The sequence below is a fragment of the Phoenix dactylifera genome, chromosome 16 (genome assembly GCF_051530095.1).
Source record: "Phoenix dactylifera cultivar Ajwa chromosome 16, Ajwa_hap1_PhDact_Kaust_v1.1, whole genome shotgun sequence".
In the NCBI taxonomy this organism is placed as follows: Eukaryota; Viridiplantae; Streptophyta; class Magnoliopsida; order Arecales; family Arecaceae; genus Phoenix; species Phoenix dactylifera.
The window spans coordinates 24,099,359-24,114,778 of NC_143205.1; the positions used below are offsets into that span (position 1 = coordinate 24,099,359).

Consider the following 15,420-nt stretch of genomic DNA (forward strand, 5'->3'; position numbering starts at 1 on the left):
GCAGGTAGAACATTAATGATTAGATATGCGAGGACCCATGTATGCATATGTTTAGTCCTATATTGATTATGTACTAAAGATATCTTAGGTATTTATACAGAGCCAAAAAACCAAAATAACACTTTTCGATTAGCTTTTTTGGGTGAGATTATAAATTGTTGCAAATGGTATTAGAGCAAATCCAGCCTATGGCCCATAAAAATTGGGGGACACGGCAACATGGGCCTATTTGGGTTAGATCTAATACTTAGAAACTAAAAGTGCAACAACATAGGTTATTTGGTTTGGGAAACCCAACTTAAGATTTTGTTTAGATAATCTAGTAGGACTGAGCTATATTTTCTGCTGGATTCATGGAATTGATAACTCACTCGTCTGGATATGACCCATGTCAAGCCAACACCCCAGTCTGAATCGCGTGAAGATTTTTTTTTTTCTAAAAAAAACACATGCCTATAGCCATGCCCACGCTGGATTTGTGAAGGACTTTTTTTTTTTATCTCCGACACAATTCAAGTTGTGGTTGTTGGGCTGATATAAGTCACGGCCTAATAGATCTCCCAATCTACAAATCTAACATAAAAGCCAGGCAGTCCTGCTGTTTTAGTTAGAGGCCCTTAATTAAAATTTAATTTAATCTAGTCATCGCTTCAATATTCAAAAATGACAACGGAAAATTGGTCCTTTCATCTTGCTTTAATCTTAATTTAAAAAATGCTTTAGGGCAACAAACGACAAGAAAAACTCATTAGGCCTACAATTACGGACTTGGCAAAATCATAATTAATCAACTCCCCATGTTTGACAATAAATCCCTGGAGTTGCATCAATCCCCTCTTGCCACAAGTTGCATTAAAAAATTTTGAAGAGTAAATATGCAATAAAGCATATCTGTAGGGCTATATATGCAAAAATACCTTAAAACAACTCACTTGATATAAAGTTTTCCGGGTTTTTGTTTTCGGGCAAGTGGTTAAGGGTTGTACCATCACAACCATCGTTCCATGGACGCCAGCCATTGAGATAGAAAAGAAAGAGAGGTATGCAATCTCTTCTGCCATCTGACGATCGTAATTAATAATTTGTGATTGGTTCAGATTTCCGCCAATTTCTGGACAACAGAGTTCTTTTAAGCCAACAGAAATTCTGCCAAAAAAAGCCAATCGGAACACTAAAATAAATTTTGAGACGCGCAGGAATACGATCCCACTTTCCATGAGAAATTAAGCAGCAACCACAAAAAAAGAAGTTACAGCATACTGGGACTGCGAAGGCTTCCACAGTTCAATGGTAGTGACCTCAAATAACGAAACCCGATAAACCGTTTTTTTTTTCTTATTCTTTTTTTTGGCTTTCCCCTCTTCACTGCCAAACGGCCATGCGTACAGAATGCGATCATTTTTTTTCGTAATAATAATGCAATCATATTTCACCAGGCTGGATGGCTTGACCATTGTAACCAAATACAAATTCCAATAATCATTGAAGCAAATGTAAATCCTATGTCTGACAATCTATACATATACACTAATCCATTCACAGAAAACCTGACCTATAAGACCAAGTAAAATTTTTGGTGACCATAACTTATCTCTATAAACAGAAATCACCTTTGGTGGTTAAATTAAATTTTCAAAGACAGATGACCTACTTGAACCTGATGTCCAATGTGAATTCCCAGTCCTATCCCCCCCATCAAGTCCATGGCATACCTGATTCAGCCATAACAATAGACCCATGGCCACTTGAAGTTGCAGAAAACATATGGCTGTTGCTCCCGACGACAGAGATATTAGCATCACTCTAACAAAAAGGTAGAAAAAGGCATGAGGTAATGCTCGTTATAATAAAATATAAGCCACACTGTTACATGTTCTACTATACCAAATCTAAATGACTTCACATTGATACTGCACTTCTGCTGTTGTAAGTCGATAGAATATGTTACCTGCTCCATTTGGTTAATCGACATGTCATATGTTCCAGATGGTGAAACTGGAGGAAGGCTTCTCAGAGTGCCCTGCAGATCATGCAGATCAAGAAACTGTTGTAAGATGATTCTGTAGGAGGCCACAAAAATGAAGATTTCCTATTTCACCAGAACTGATCAATTTTGTGCAGCCTAGATAATTAGTGACACATTTAATAGGATGCATTACAATATTTTTGCCCAATATACACCATCCTTGCCATATTCTTTGCTCCCAAGAAACAAAATTATTGTGGTGCTGGGTTTGAAGATTATCCAACTCTAATCTCATCCAGTATGTAATATCTGTTGCAAATAAAATTTTATGACAGAATGGATGTAGCAGCACCTTCCACCACCACCACTGCACATCACATCCTGTCTATAAATTGGGTCCACCTACCTATAATGTAGCACTTACAGTATGATGCATCCACAGATTTTTCTCTAGAATTGGTTGAAACGTGCTTGGCAAACACCACTGAAAACAAAACTTTTGTCTCGACTCTTGCCAGCACCTAATGCACCACACAACCTAAAATAAAATAGGCCCTATCGACATCTGATATGACAAGCTCCAGTATACACCAACTGTTTCCTCAACTATTTCCAGAGTGCTGCCATTATGCTTGCTAACCTTAATTTTAAAACTATCCTGAACTCTGGTTGGCTAAAAATAAAAAGAGCATATGCATGGTTATTATTGATATGCAATCCAGGCCCAACAGAATTTCTGAATCAGAGTGAAAAATATAAGAAACTTTGTGACACTGTTATGCTCTGAGAGAGTATTTATCAATCATTTTTTACAAATATCAGATGTAAAGATATTTATTTGGTAAGGTAAACCATAATGAGACCAACCTTGTTTGCCCACATTAGCCCGCATGCATTGCAGAGAGATCTTGGTCCAGCTGGACCACGACGCATCATTGGGGTAGAATCTTTACTAGTTCCACAGTTCAGGCAACTGTATACATATTACAATATTAATTGCACCAATACATAAAAAAATGCTGCTTCAATTTAGAAAAGTAAAAAGCAGAAATATGAAAAGAAAAGAATTTTAACGAACTAATCAATTGACAGGTTTTCATTTGCTGTCCTCTTGTCGTTCAATTAAGCAGCACTGGGAAATGAAATCATCATGCAAAATGAGCAATATTGCCATGCTGAAAGAAAAGGAACATACAAAGCATGCTGATTTGTCTCCTCTTGACAATTATTCTGCATAAAATTCTCCCTTGATGATGCTGTAACCACTTCCTCAGAGTTGACCTTAGATGACGCAAATTGACCTTTGTGGCGTTTCATCCTGAATTATCCATGTAAGCACATATGGAAAGCTCAGAAAACTCAATCATAATGAATGAAAGATTTTCTAATGCAGCTTATTAACTATCTAATTTGATAAATTTTCAGTTTTTAATTCTTTCATTTGTCAGTTGGCCAAATGGAGAAAACAATGGCCATCTTGTCATTATAATCCATGACTTGCTTATATCAAGTTCCCATCATTTTGCTCATATTTCAGTTACTCATAAGTTTCTCCCAGAAGGTTCTGTTAGAGCAACAACTACTTGGAAATAGGATAAGCCAGAAAGTGAAGCACATGCATGATCCTTGCAACATATAGGCGGGCTTCTAAATGCAAGCGAACTAGATGGTGGGAACTTTTAAGAAATATTGTGTTTATTGCCTCTTTGAAAGTAACAAATTATAGTATTCATAGAAGAAATTGACCCATTATCGAAGTAGAGGTGTATCCTTTTATGTCACGCATATAGACAGTAATACATAAGAGCCTTCAAGAAAATAGATCAATGATGCACAAAACTTAATTTTTTCAAAAGAAAAAAATCCAGTAGACAATCTCATCTAGTACAGCAGTAAATCAATCCTGTCATTTTTTTCTTTACTCACAAACATTTGTCTTGGCTTGTTTATATATTGCTTCCCAGAAAAGGCTATTGTTGAAGATCTAGAAGTGCCACACTCAAAATCTATTAGTATCACCACTGAAAAGATTCCATATCAGTGGGCTATGAAAGTTATGGTTGCCATGGAGCTATGTATAAAGACTGGCAAACACCTCACATGGAAGAAAAAAAAAATCATAAGTCTGAACCCAATATCATGACCTATTAATATGGTTTACACATGCCATGCTGGTTAGTAATTCAATATTTTTAGCAGTTGTAAAGTGATTCAATTTACATAACAAAACTGACAAGCCATATGAAATAACACCCCATAGTATCTAAGCACAACAATCTATTGTAGCTTATTTTTCAGAACTATAGATAACTTACAAGGATGTTATAAACAAAGAATGGTATTTTAGCAGTATGATGCTTCTTAGACCATAAATAAGCTAAAACATGGCATGACCATTAGGAGACAGCCAAACTTGTTGTAAATGACTCAGTGTTCAAATCAAGGTTATGAGCTGTCTGGATCATTGCATCAAGATATCAAGTTGGGTTACCTCAGATTAGAATAGCATTTCACAATGGCATAATGTTCTATATACCTGGAAGCAACCTCCTTTCGGACAGTATAGAGAATTTTCTTGTTGAAACATAGGCTTTTTCTCTTCTCACGGTAACGCATAAGAGAAGCAAGTCTATGAGGATTATTTGCAGATCGTGAAGCATTATTTAGATCCTGGTAAAGATAAAATAGATTAAAAACTCAACAAAGAATTAAGCATTATATCAGAAAAAGTTACAGTTATGAAAATACCCTCTGATCAGGATGAAAGGGACCTGTCATGCCAGTGACATCAGAAGGTAATTCCTCTTGTCCACCCAACAATAATAGGACTGCTCTAACCTGTAATGCAAATATCCTAGTAAATGTTTAACTGTTTTTCGTGAAGTTTACAAGCTGGAAAGCATTATTAATTTATACAAATATAAAGAGGGGAGGTGGCTGTTATAGGACAAGAAGTTATGATGCAAGTGGATGCATTTAACTGATATTCTCCTTCTAATAACTTTAATGTGAACGTATATTAGTGGGAATTAACAGCCTACTGAAGGAATAGGCAATTGTCTAGCGATAGACGCAAAAACAATGCAAGCATAGAAGGCAACTAAGCAGAAGGCATTAATACAACTGAAAATAAATATAATGGGTTTACAGAATTTGAAAAAATATGAAGTCAAATTTCAAAGACAAACAATAGCACGTACCAACAACCAAGACATATTTAACCACAGGACTGAGTGCTTGTTATCTCATATAACCGTAACAATTAACAAAATGATGAAAGAGCTGGAGCTTTAGCTCATTATAGTTAACTTTCTATAATGTTTAATCAGAATAAGTGTCTCTGGGTCAAAGAACGGTGTTTGTTAAATCTTCTTTTTTAGTACTAGTAGACTAGGCACATACCCTATATGTCCAAGGAAATAGCAAAGGCTGGTGCATTAGACTCCTCTGCTGGAGCAAAAACAAAGGTATACATCAGCTTCAAACTCTTGGGAAAAGCTACGCAGCCAAACCAGTTACAAAACTGGTTACCTCAATGTGGGACTAGAAATGGCAACTGTGAACATGCCTAACCCTTCATGAATCACCAAGCCCCCACATGCCATGTCATATTGGCAACCAGCTTGTAACTGCATTCTGCAACATAGCAATACCCTTTAGTATTTGTGTGAAATTTCCATATTATGCTAGCACTAACTAGGGACATCGTGCGCTTAAATCAAGTTCTCCAATAGGAAAGCAACACATAGCTAATCTATGGAGTAACGCTGTGGGATTTCATGGGGGAGGGAGCATGGTAATAAATTTGTATGAAATTTCCATATTGAGTTGGCACTGAATTTGGAAACAGCATGCTGACATTAAGCTTGCAATAGGAAAGCTATGAATCAGCTATTAAATAGATTATCATTATGGAGAAACCTAATAGGATTTCATTTGGTTGGCACAAAAAGTACCGCAGTGGTGGGGGAACTTTTTTTCTTATGGGAGGGGGCACTGGGGGGGTCACATGGAGTAAAAGGAAATTGCTTCCGATCACTACTCTATTACAAATTTCCAATGTGGTGATATCCTTGTACAAACCACAATAGGAGGCCAGGTGCAGTGAAAATCTGGACATGGAAGCAATAACACTACGTAGGACAGTGGTGGATGACAATGGTCATGGCTATGCATCCACTATGAATGGGCAGAAATGGAGGGTGGAGGCAGCCCAAATGGTTTCCACAGTTATAATGGACAGGGTGGATCCACCATGATTGAGCAAAGAGGGGACTCGGAGGGAGGTAAAGAAGAAGATGACCATAAGAGAAGGAACAGGTTGGGCTCAGAGCAAGGAAAAAAAAGAGAAGTGAGAGAGATGAGGAGAGTAAAAAATGGCATTAATTGAAACCTATCTATTTACTATATTGAATATCAGCCTTATTTTCATTACCCTGTCCTTAAATCTCGATCAAAACATCTGGAAAATTCAGTCTTTCAAAAAAAAACTTCCATCCTTGATCTCAGCCAAGATAACAAATATCTTGGTTCATCTCAGAACAAGTGGCCCACCGAGATTGGTGAGATATTGGTGATTACCTTGACCAAGATAGATTGGGAAAGCTTACTTAGATTTGGACTGCATATATATCTTTTTTATGTATCCTACTACATATATAATAAAGGGAAACAATCTTGAAGAGTAAAACGTTAACAATATAGTCAAAAATGTATCTTTTTTTCTAGTTTGGCATGAACCTAAACTACATGAATTTATGAAATTATGATCTACCCTCTGAGGATTGTCCCTGAAGCCTTGTTCAAGAGCTAAGTAATGACCTTTTTGTGCAGGAAGACAGGTAAATGCCCATAGTCATCACCCTTCCATTTATAATTCACTTTGCAATTAGAAGAAATACACAAGAAAAAATTTAAACATTTTCTTTATATTGCTGAATTCAGAATGTTTTAAGAGGTTACAATAAACAGAACTAAAGAAAAAAGATAAAGACGCAAAACCTCTTTAAGCAGGATCTTAGAATCAATGGTAATTAAATACAGAAAACAGGAATATTTAGCATTAACATTAAAGAAATTGTAGAAAAACAAAAGAAGATTATGGTAGTAGAGGACTTCAGGTAATGGTACCACAGAATGACCAAGAAAGCTTAGAATGTAAGATTAGCAAGTTACGAATCATTTCTATGCTGCTTTGGTTAAAAGGAATTCTCTTTGCCAAACTGTAGGAGTTGTTATCACTCTCTTAACTGAATACGTAAATTAATTATCATTATATGTCATAACCTAACACACTTAAATATCTTTAAAAAGTAAGGTGCGTATAACACTTTAGAATCTCTGTTAATGTAGTTTTTTCTCTAACACATGATTAGTTAGTAGAACATCTGGTATATTTCTTAAGGCTTCAGGAAGTTAATGGATGTAAAACGGTGACTTACTGCCATGGTCTACGGGCTCAAATGACTTATCTCTTACAAGGTGTTGAAGGGAGGAATTAGATCTTATCAGATGGAATAGACTGAGCACAAATTCGAACATAGAAAACAGAAACAAAGACAATATAACAAAGGAAAAATAACATAAAATACCATCATGCTTGCTTGGATGGTATCACCCCATGCCATCATATAATATAAAGGGGCTAAATGGAGGAAAGGAGGTTGCTTACCATCCTATGAAGGATTTCTTAGTTACTGTCACTGAGATAATTGGGGAAGATACTTTGACCAACAGAATCTTTCCCAAAATTCAAGACTAGTATATTAGGTGAAACAAAAAAATCCAATAAACAACAAGGGACACGTAAACCCTGATCTTATCCGAATCTACTAGCATTGCAAGACAAGTTTCTTACTTATACTATGTCTTTTCTTTAATTATTCATACCTTTATAGTGAAATCCAGATTTAAATGAATTTAGGAGTATAGTTTTTAATCAGATTTGCCTAAAGAGAGGGAAAAAATCTAGCTAGAATTTTATGAGTTTAAGCAATTCATCTTCAAACAAGAATATAGTTTGAACTATCTTTTATTTTATTTACATATTAAATAAAGAGGGTTCTAAATTGAAATTGCATTATAACTATTGTAGACTAATTAGATTCACTAATGACATTCAGAAAATCTGCCCTTTGATCCCTCTCTTATTCTCCTTTTAGTTTTGTGTTTCTGTTATGCCCTAATCACCATCATGAAGATTCTAAACTGATACATCCTTGCACTCAATCCTGAGACAGCATGTCAATCAATCCAATGTCGTCCCCATAAACTGCCTCTGGCTATTTATTTTGCAGAGAAGAGAGAGACAGAGAGACGAAGCAAAGAGCTATCCTTGTAACGCTAATAAATCTCCTTCGTACCCTCACCAAGGCTTTTTTCAGATTAGATAGTCAGATTAGGTTACCAGGTACACATCAGACTAGGTTACCAGGTATACAGGGCATAAACAAGTACAACTTCCGGTTCCATACGCTCCTCTGCCCTAAAGAAAGGGATTGGAAGCGTATTTCTTCTTTTTAGGGACATGATAAGAATCCGAACCCGATGCAACGAGAGAACAAAAAGATGAAATAACGATACCAAATTGATCATATAAAAGGAACGAGATTGTTTAAAATTCATCAAATTCAATGTATAATCTAGAACTAGAATTAATGCCAAGAGAAATCAAATCAGATATCCGCTTCGTTAAGAAAAAGTAAACGACGTGAAATCAAGAACTAAAAGGGGAAAAATAAAGAGAGGAAGAAAGAAGCGATTTCTGACCTTCTCCGGCTGGACGGAGTCGAAGACGTAAACATCACCCTGGAAAGAAAGAGTGAGCTGATTCGACGTCGCCGGCGCCAGCGCCTGCGACTGCAAGGCCTCCGGCATGCTCCCAGCGTCCGGCGGGACCTCGTCAGCGCCGCCCATCCTGACGGCGCCTCCGCCGTCGATCTCGCTGGGGAGGTGCGGCGGCTGCAAGAACGGGTCCTCGCCCCCGTACATCGCGCGGCGAAGATGTTCAAAGAAACTCTCACCGGATTCCGGGGCAAGAAAAGCCCTACCTCTCCTCTAAAATAAAAAAAAAACTAATCGACGGGCGGCGAGGGGTTTTCCCGATCTGGAAAAGAAAAGAAGTCTTGCAGAAGTCGGAAGCGAGAGGGAGGAGAGAGAGAAACCGAGAGAGAGGAGAGGAGAGGACCGGGGTGGGTACGGGTACGGCGCCTTTATATGGAAAAGCATCGACGTCGCACTTGACTGGCCTCCAAATTACGATTCTGCCCCCGAGGAAAGCCGCGTCTACGGCTCGCCGGCTGCTGACGTGGCCCTGGTCCCACGCCCTTTTCATGGAAACTTTTGGCCGCGTGCGACGCGCCAACAGCCTCTCTTAACGCTACATCCGGAAAAGAACTGCGGAATATTCGTTTGCTAGCGGCAATGGCAATTATTACGGTCAATCCGAGTGGGTTTTGGCTCGAGGTGAGCGCACGAAGAGCCAGCCAGTAGGGAGTGGATAGGTTTTTTTTTTTTTTTTTTTAATTGTTTGTTTTTTTCTTTTCTTTTTTTGAGTGGTATAGTAGTCTAAAATAATTGGATTTCATTGCCGTAAGTTTAAATGCAACCAACACCCGAAACCTAATTTAACTGAGTAAAGTTATTCTGCAGAATGAGTTTATTTGGTGTATCTTGGGTTAATGATAGTTTGTTCATTTTAGTCTAAAAATAATTAAGCTTCTTCACCCAACGGCCAAACAAAGGCTGGTTATGTTTCTAATACAAGCCCTCGCAAGTTCTAATGTGCTCATTATCTTCTTTTTCACACCAAATTTGGTTTAAAATCGAAATTGCAAAGAATTCTCTTAAGGTTCGATCTTTTGCAATATGCAATCATTTTATGTGCACTAAAAAAGTTTTGGATAATAGACCTCTTTTCGATGAAAGTAGGTTGAGAATCATTAATTAGTCAATAAAGATGCTTCTCTAGTACATCAAACAATAAAATAAAACATCAATAGGTCACTGCCGCAATCTACATAAAGTAATAAATAGGATGTAAATAAGAATTAATTCTATCCATCCTTTGAGACTTAAGTTATATTTTTACGGTTTTCTAAGAATCTACGCCTGCTTAGTCTTGGCATCCCAGAGTTTCAAGCTTATTATTAACTTCTTCACATGTATTTGATCAGGCAGACTACATGACCGTATCAATGGACTATATTCAGTTAATGGTGTTGACTTCATATCGAAACTGTTATATTATATCAGAGCCCTTCTTGTTTAAAGGTAGAAATAAATTTAAAGGTGTGATTTTCTATCTTGTTTTTGCCTGTTTATATTTATTCGAATCTGCTCATTATTAAACATGCTATTTTTCTTTTCTTTTTTTTCTTGTTTCTCTCTCAAGGGACCGACACGCTTTAAACTGGTACTTGGATTAGCCATTACTCAAAGCTCCAACCATGGATTTTGATTAAACTTTAGGATTGTCATGTATGTTTTTGATAAAATGTCGTCATACTAGTTTTTATTAGAAGGGAAGTTAATTTTTTTCTATTACGCCAGCTGTTACTGATAATAAATAAATACATTTTTTCCGGGGCCGCGCAAGTGATGCCAATGCTATTTTTTTGATGGTGTAATTTCATCAAACAATTCACGTTCCAACCATTTTATCTGTAACATATATAGGATCAGAAATCCTTTATATGACTTGCAACCTGTAGCCTTGAGTGTACCTGTTTTCACCTTTTCTTTCACATATTGCTCCTGTGGGTACCATACCCTAGTTTTTCCGGCTACCGCACGAACCTATGTGGTGACTCTTGAAAGAAGAAGTCCGCCATGATATCAGCTCCTTTTCTTTTCTTTCTGAATCATTAATTAGCATGAGAAAACAAGAAAAATATTATTAGTCTGGCACTAGGCAATGAATTATCATTTATTTTTTGCCCGATTCCTTTCCTTTTTCCTGTTTTCCTTAGCAAGCTATTCTCCAAGTAGCAAAAAAAGGGTATCCGAGTGCTATTGACAAAGAATTTGCACTCCATCAATATGTTCATGCTCGCTGAGAGACTCCAGGAGTTCTCTTCCCTTTCTATAACCTGAACGACAATTTCAGGGAGAAACGAGCTGGCCTCGTGGCATCTAATACTGTTGAGGAATAGTCCCACATTAGTGGTGCTTATATACTCATGGGCCTATACGTATATTAGTTTAAGTTTTCGGATTGAGTTTTGAAAGAATATGTCTGAAATGGGATCGAACACCCAAGATCCGCGGAAGGTATTCGATGAGCTTTGCCTGAAAGGAATCTCCTGGTCAAGAACCTGGACAATTTGTCTGCATGGTTGACATGCTTTGCATGCGCCAGATTTCTCGAAGAAGATGCAATGCCAAATGGCAAGATGCCTTTTGAGCCCACTTCTATCTTTTGGAGGACACCATATGTTGAATGGGTGCAGGATAAGCGGGGCTTTTAAATTTGGTACACGTGCAGCCGATATGACTTGGAACTCGAACCAAGTAATGCCACCACAAGTCTGATGGCCATGGAGGTGCATGCAGCCGTAGGAAGGCAGAGGTGGTCTTGGATGAGGAGATGGATGGCTGAAAAGGAGCAGTCGAGCAAAAGTTGGATAGAAGGAAAAGGTGTACGAGTCTTTACAATTAGAGATCAAACCTGTCATGATTCGGAGAGGATCATGTAACATATGAATATGCTGAATAATGGTGAATGATCTCTAATAAACTAAGCATTCAAAAAGATTACCAATTTTGAGTCTCATGGCCTTGTGATGGTAGTACGGCTGAGAAGTAAGTTTTGTTGCCCCTTCCACATAATTGTATGCGAGGGATATCATTATATGCAATAGAATTGTAAAGCTAGAGGCTTTGAATGCTGAAAATGGAGGCCGAAACAAATGCCTTGCTAGATTACGAGGGAGACTTCCCTGCAGAGTGGAGCAGATTTTGACGTGCTTCGGCCAGGAGAGACAGCGACTGTCTGAAGCCGGCAAATGTACCGAAGGAAGATGCATACACTTTTTTTTTTTTTTGATCTGGCAGGATGTACTCACACTAGAGCTATATAAATTGCCGTTTTCATCCAGGAAAAAAAAAAAAAAAAAAAGAAGAAGAAGAAGAAAATGTATACACTTGGAAAGAGAAATAGCAGGGGTGAGGCACACACCTCGAGCAAGTTACCGCATTGGCTGACGGACTGGGTAGAAGCATGTTAGCTTTATAGCAGCAAAATTTCGGGTCGCATGCTCCTCAGCCCCAAGCTTTTTACAGGTTTGTTGATTGTGATGCCGTATCGATTCCCAGTTACTGGGAATATGTGCGGTTCTTTTACCTGCTTGCTGCCTTTTTCTGATGTAAAATTGGAGGGAGCAAGAAGCCTCCCCCACCTTTTATTCGAGACAACTACCTGCTTGCCGCTGAAACTAAATTTTAATGTCTTCAACCAGGAGCTGGCAGATCATAGGAGTGATGACTTATTTGCTTCTCAGGTATGCTTAATGCTTTTCTATTACCATCTCGAGCTAACTGCAAGCTTATCTATTTCCTTTCTTTTTAATTGTGCTCGAATCTATTAAATTGTATTTATACATACTATTTTCCAGCAAATGCAGTTCACTTGAGGAACCTTTCAGATTGTCTGGAACTTAGCAACCGGAATCCTCCACCTAAGCTAATTAACACACCTGCTTCGATCTCTTCCCGGAACCCTGAACTTGCACCTAGTTCCTTAATGCTTCCTTCGCCTGTTCTTAAAATATCTGTTTTGCTGCACCACATACCCGTTTGCTCCTGCACCTGCACCTACTCCAATTCTGGCAACTAGGGTTTGGACAAACCAGTTTAAGATAAAATGAGATAAATTATTCAACCTCATGCTAGGTCTGGACATGAATAGAATATAGCTGGTCAGTATACATCTTGCAGAGCAGCCAATGACTGAAAAAGGTACTCGGTGGCAATGGGAGAGGCGATATAGCTAGACACTGTCTTTATTTTATTTTTTTTATGGAAAGATATAGACACTGTCTCACCATTAATGATCTTATATACATGGTTTATTCTATCCTGTTTGACATCAATATTCTGATGTGGTGGTCCTAACTGATTTCTCTAAGCTGGCTTCCTGATTGTTTTCTTGCAGCAGCTCCAGCTCACGAGAGATGGGCTTAGGGTCCATTGTTCACCATTCAGTTCTACTATTAGTTTATCGAACCTGGGCTGTTATCTTATTACTTGGGTTGCTTCCAGTTCTCCAGCTGCAAGTTGTGGGAAAAATCTGGTATGCTCTTCTTGTGCCTTAAAGTGCCCAAATTCCGAAGAATTGGCAATTGCACTTACCGAGGTGCATGCGACATTTGCCAATTCTTTATTTCTTCATTCATGATAGCACTTATAGTTCCTACCATGTAGCCACTATACGGCAAATGAGATTGCTACCACTACGGAAAAATTAGGCATTGCCGGCGCTTTTTATTACCTATAGCGATGCTTATTAGCGTCGTTAGTTTTAGTATCGATACTTTATAAAGCGTCGCATAAATGTCGGCAATGCAAGAGTGGAAAAAAGAAAATCTGCCAACACTTTAGAAAGCGTCTCTAACTGCCGACGCTTATAAGCAGCGACTTTTTGCGACGCTTTTTAGCGTCGCTAAAGCGTTATTTAAAGCGCCGCAAATATTTTTTATAACAACGCTTTAAAGTATCGTTATAATTATTTTTTTTTGAAAAAATTATTTAAAAAAAATTTCTGCTGAAATGTGTACACATTTTCTACTGGACTTAAGTTCTCTTACCTTAACCGCTGAAAAAATTTTACCTGCAGGTTAATTTTTCATCTCGATTTTCTTCATTTGCCAAAATTTGATAAACAAAACCGCAATGCATATAAACTTCCATTTATGTGCAAGGGAGGCCTTCGACGATGCTTTCTAAAGCATCGTTTTAGTGACTAAGGCTTACGACGATACTTTCTAAACGTTGTGTCTTAGCCTAGGCTTTCCACGACCTTTTTAGAAAGCATCGTGTGTTAGCTTGTAGCATTTGAAATCCACTTCATACTGCAATCATAAAATGCCACTCTTCCTAATTCAGCTGGTAATTTGTCCTGTCGAAAAACAACAAGAACAGTGTCCCACCATAGTGAGATAGCTGATTTAGGGCTTTGATGATATCAAGAGAGGATGTTTTTTGGCATAGCTACAATTGAACAAGTAGAAGGCATGCAGTTTGTTCCGTCAGACAAATCTCGTAGAATCACTTTCTCGCGCTTTCTGAATATAAAAACAATCCATGGTGGAGATATTATTTCTTCCTTCAATGAACAAAAGAAAAGGATATGGGAAAAACAAACCGAAAATTCCATTTAACTTCAAGCAAGATCAGGTCGTCATTCGTTCTCCTCCTCTTCACCGCTTATATATTAATTGTTCCTCAAGGGACAGTTCGCAGGAGGTTTCTTCCGCAGAGGTCAGGCACTACATAAAGTGGGGTAACGAGGGGCCTTGGGATGAGGAGGTCGTGGGGTTGGACTGCAAATCTTATCTCACGTAGCTGGTTTTGTCATCATGCAGTGCAAGGATGAATGTCATACTTCATTAGAAGGGTCGGTTTGTTTTATCTCGACGAACGAACATGTGTATGTAGAGCCATTTCACCATGGACATTTCTAAAATGCATCTTAGAAGATAGAACTTTGACCAAAATTCCCCATATTCGATTCTTGGATTAAGTATTTCCCGTCTGAATTGTAGGCCAATATGGTTCCGGAATTGAATTATCATGCGACAGCCTTCACCTATCCAACTTGGGCAGCAAAAATTTTCCAGCTTAATTACCTCCCACATTGAGCTCAGATCAGAAAATGTGCGACACATTAAATCGAATACACATACATAATACAGCTCCTGAGTTGCTCGAGTCAGCCAGAAACTTTGTGGAGTTTATGAGTTGACATAACAGTTCAACTTGATCCGAGGTTGGGGCTTGTGATTTTCCATTTGAGAGTCAAATTTTCAATCCAACTTCTAGAGCCGGTCCTCGTCAGTTTTCAACTCGACTTTGCAAGATTATAAAACATGTGGATTAGTAAAACATCTGCTTTTGTAATATGAAGGCTGAAAGATGCAGTATTTTGTAGCTTTAAATTTAAACAGTTCTTGGAAAAAGGTTCCGATCCTAATCTATTTGCTAGGAGAAGCTGCTTGATCCTTTTCTCAAAATTGAAAATAACCTCACAACATTTGTGCTGCACGTTGAGAGACGTTGATATATTTTTTTTTAAGAAAAAAGCTAACTCGCATCAGAATCCAAAGCTTACATAGTTGAACGTTGAAGATAAAGAGTTCCTTCAAATTACTTATGAGATTGTTGAGCTTATTAAATAGTTTAATAGGCTACTTACAGACCATAATATTTTATAAAAAAAATTATTGCTTTTTTATTTT

General features: G+C 37.9%; 1 protein-coding gene across 2 annotated transcripts; it reads right to left on the reverse strand.

Moving 5' to 3' along the window:
• Window positions 1–1,453: 1,453 nt before the first annotated feature.
• LOC103718260 (GATA transcription factor 28-like) lies at window positions 1,454–9,152 on the reverse strand. Of its 2 annotated transcripts, XM_088712623.1 has the most exons (8): window positions 8,735–8,870; window positions 5,369–5,602; window positions 4,715–4,804; window positions 4,503–4,636; window positions 3,162–3,284; window positions 2,834–2,939; window positions 1,949–2,020; window positions 1,454–1,803 (listed from the first exon to the last, which is right to left on the reverse strand). In XM_088712623.1, exons 2-8 carry the CDS (start codon window positions 5,402–5,404, stop codon window positions 1,696–1,698), a joined length of 669 nt encoding a protein of 222 aa, XP_088568749.1. In that variant the 5' UTR covers window positions 5,405–5,602; window positions 8,735–8,870; the 3' UTR covers window positions 1,454–1,695. The 2 variants fall into 2 exon arrangements, with proteins under 2 accessions (XP_088568749.1, XP_008805211.1); XM_008806989.6 differs by lacking the exon at window positions 5,369–5,602 and having other exon boundaries at window positions 8,735–9,152.
• Window positions 9,153–15,420: the final 6,268 nt, after the last annotated feature.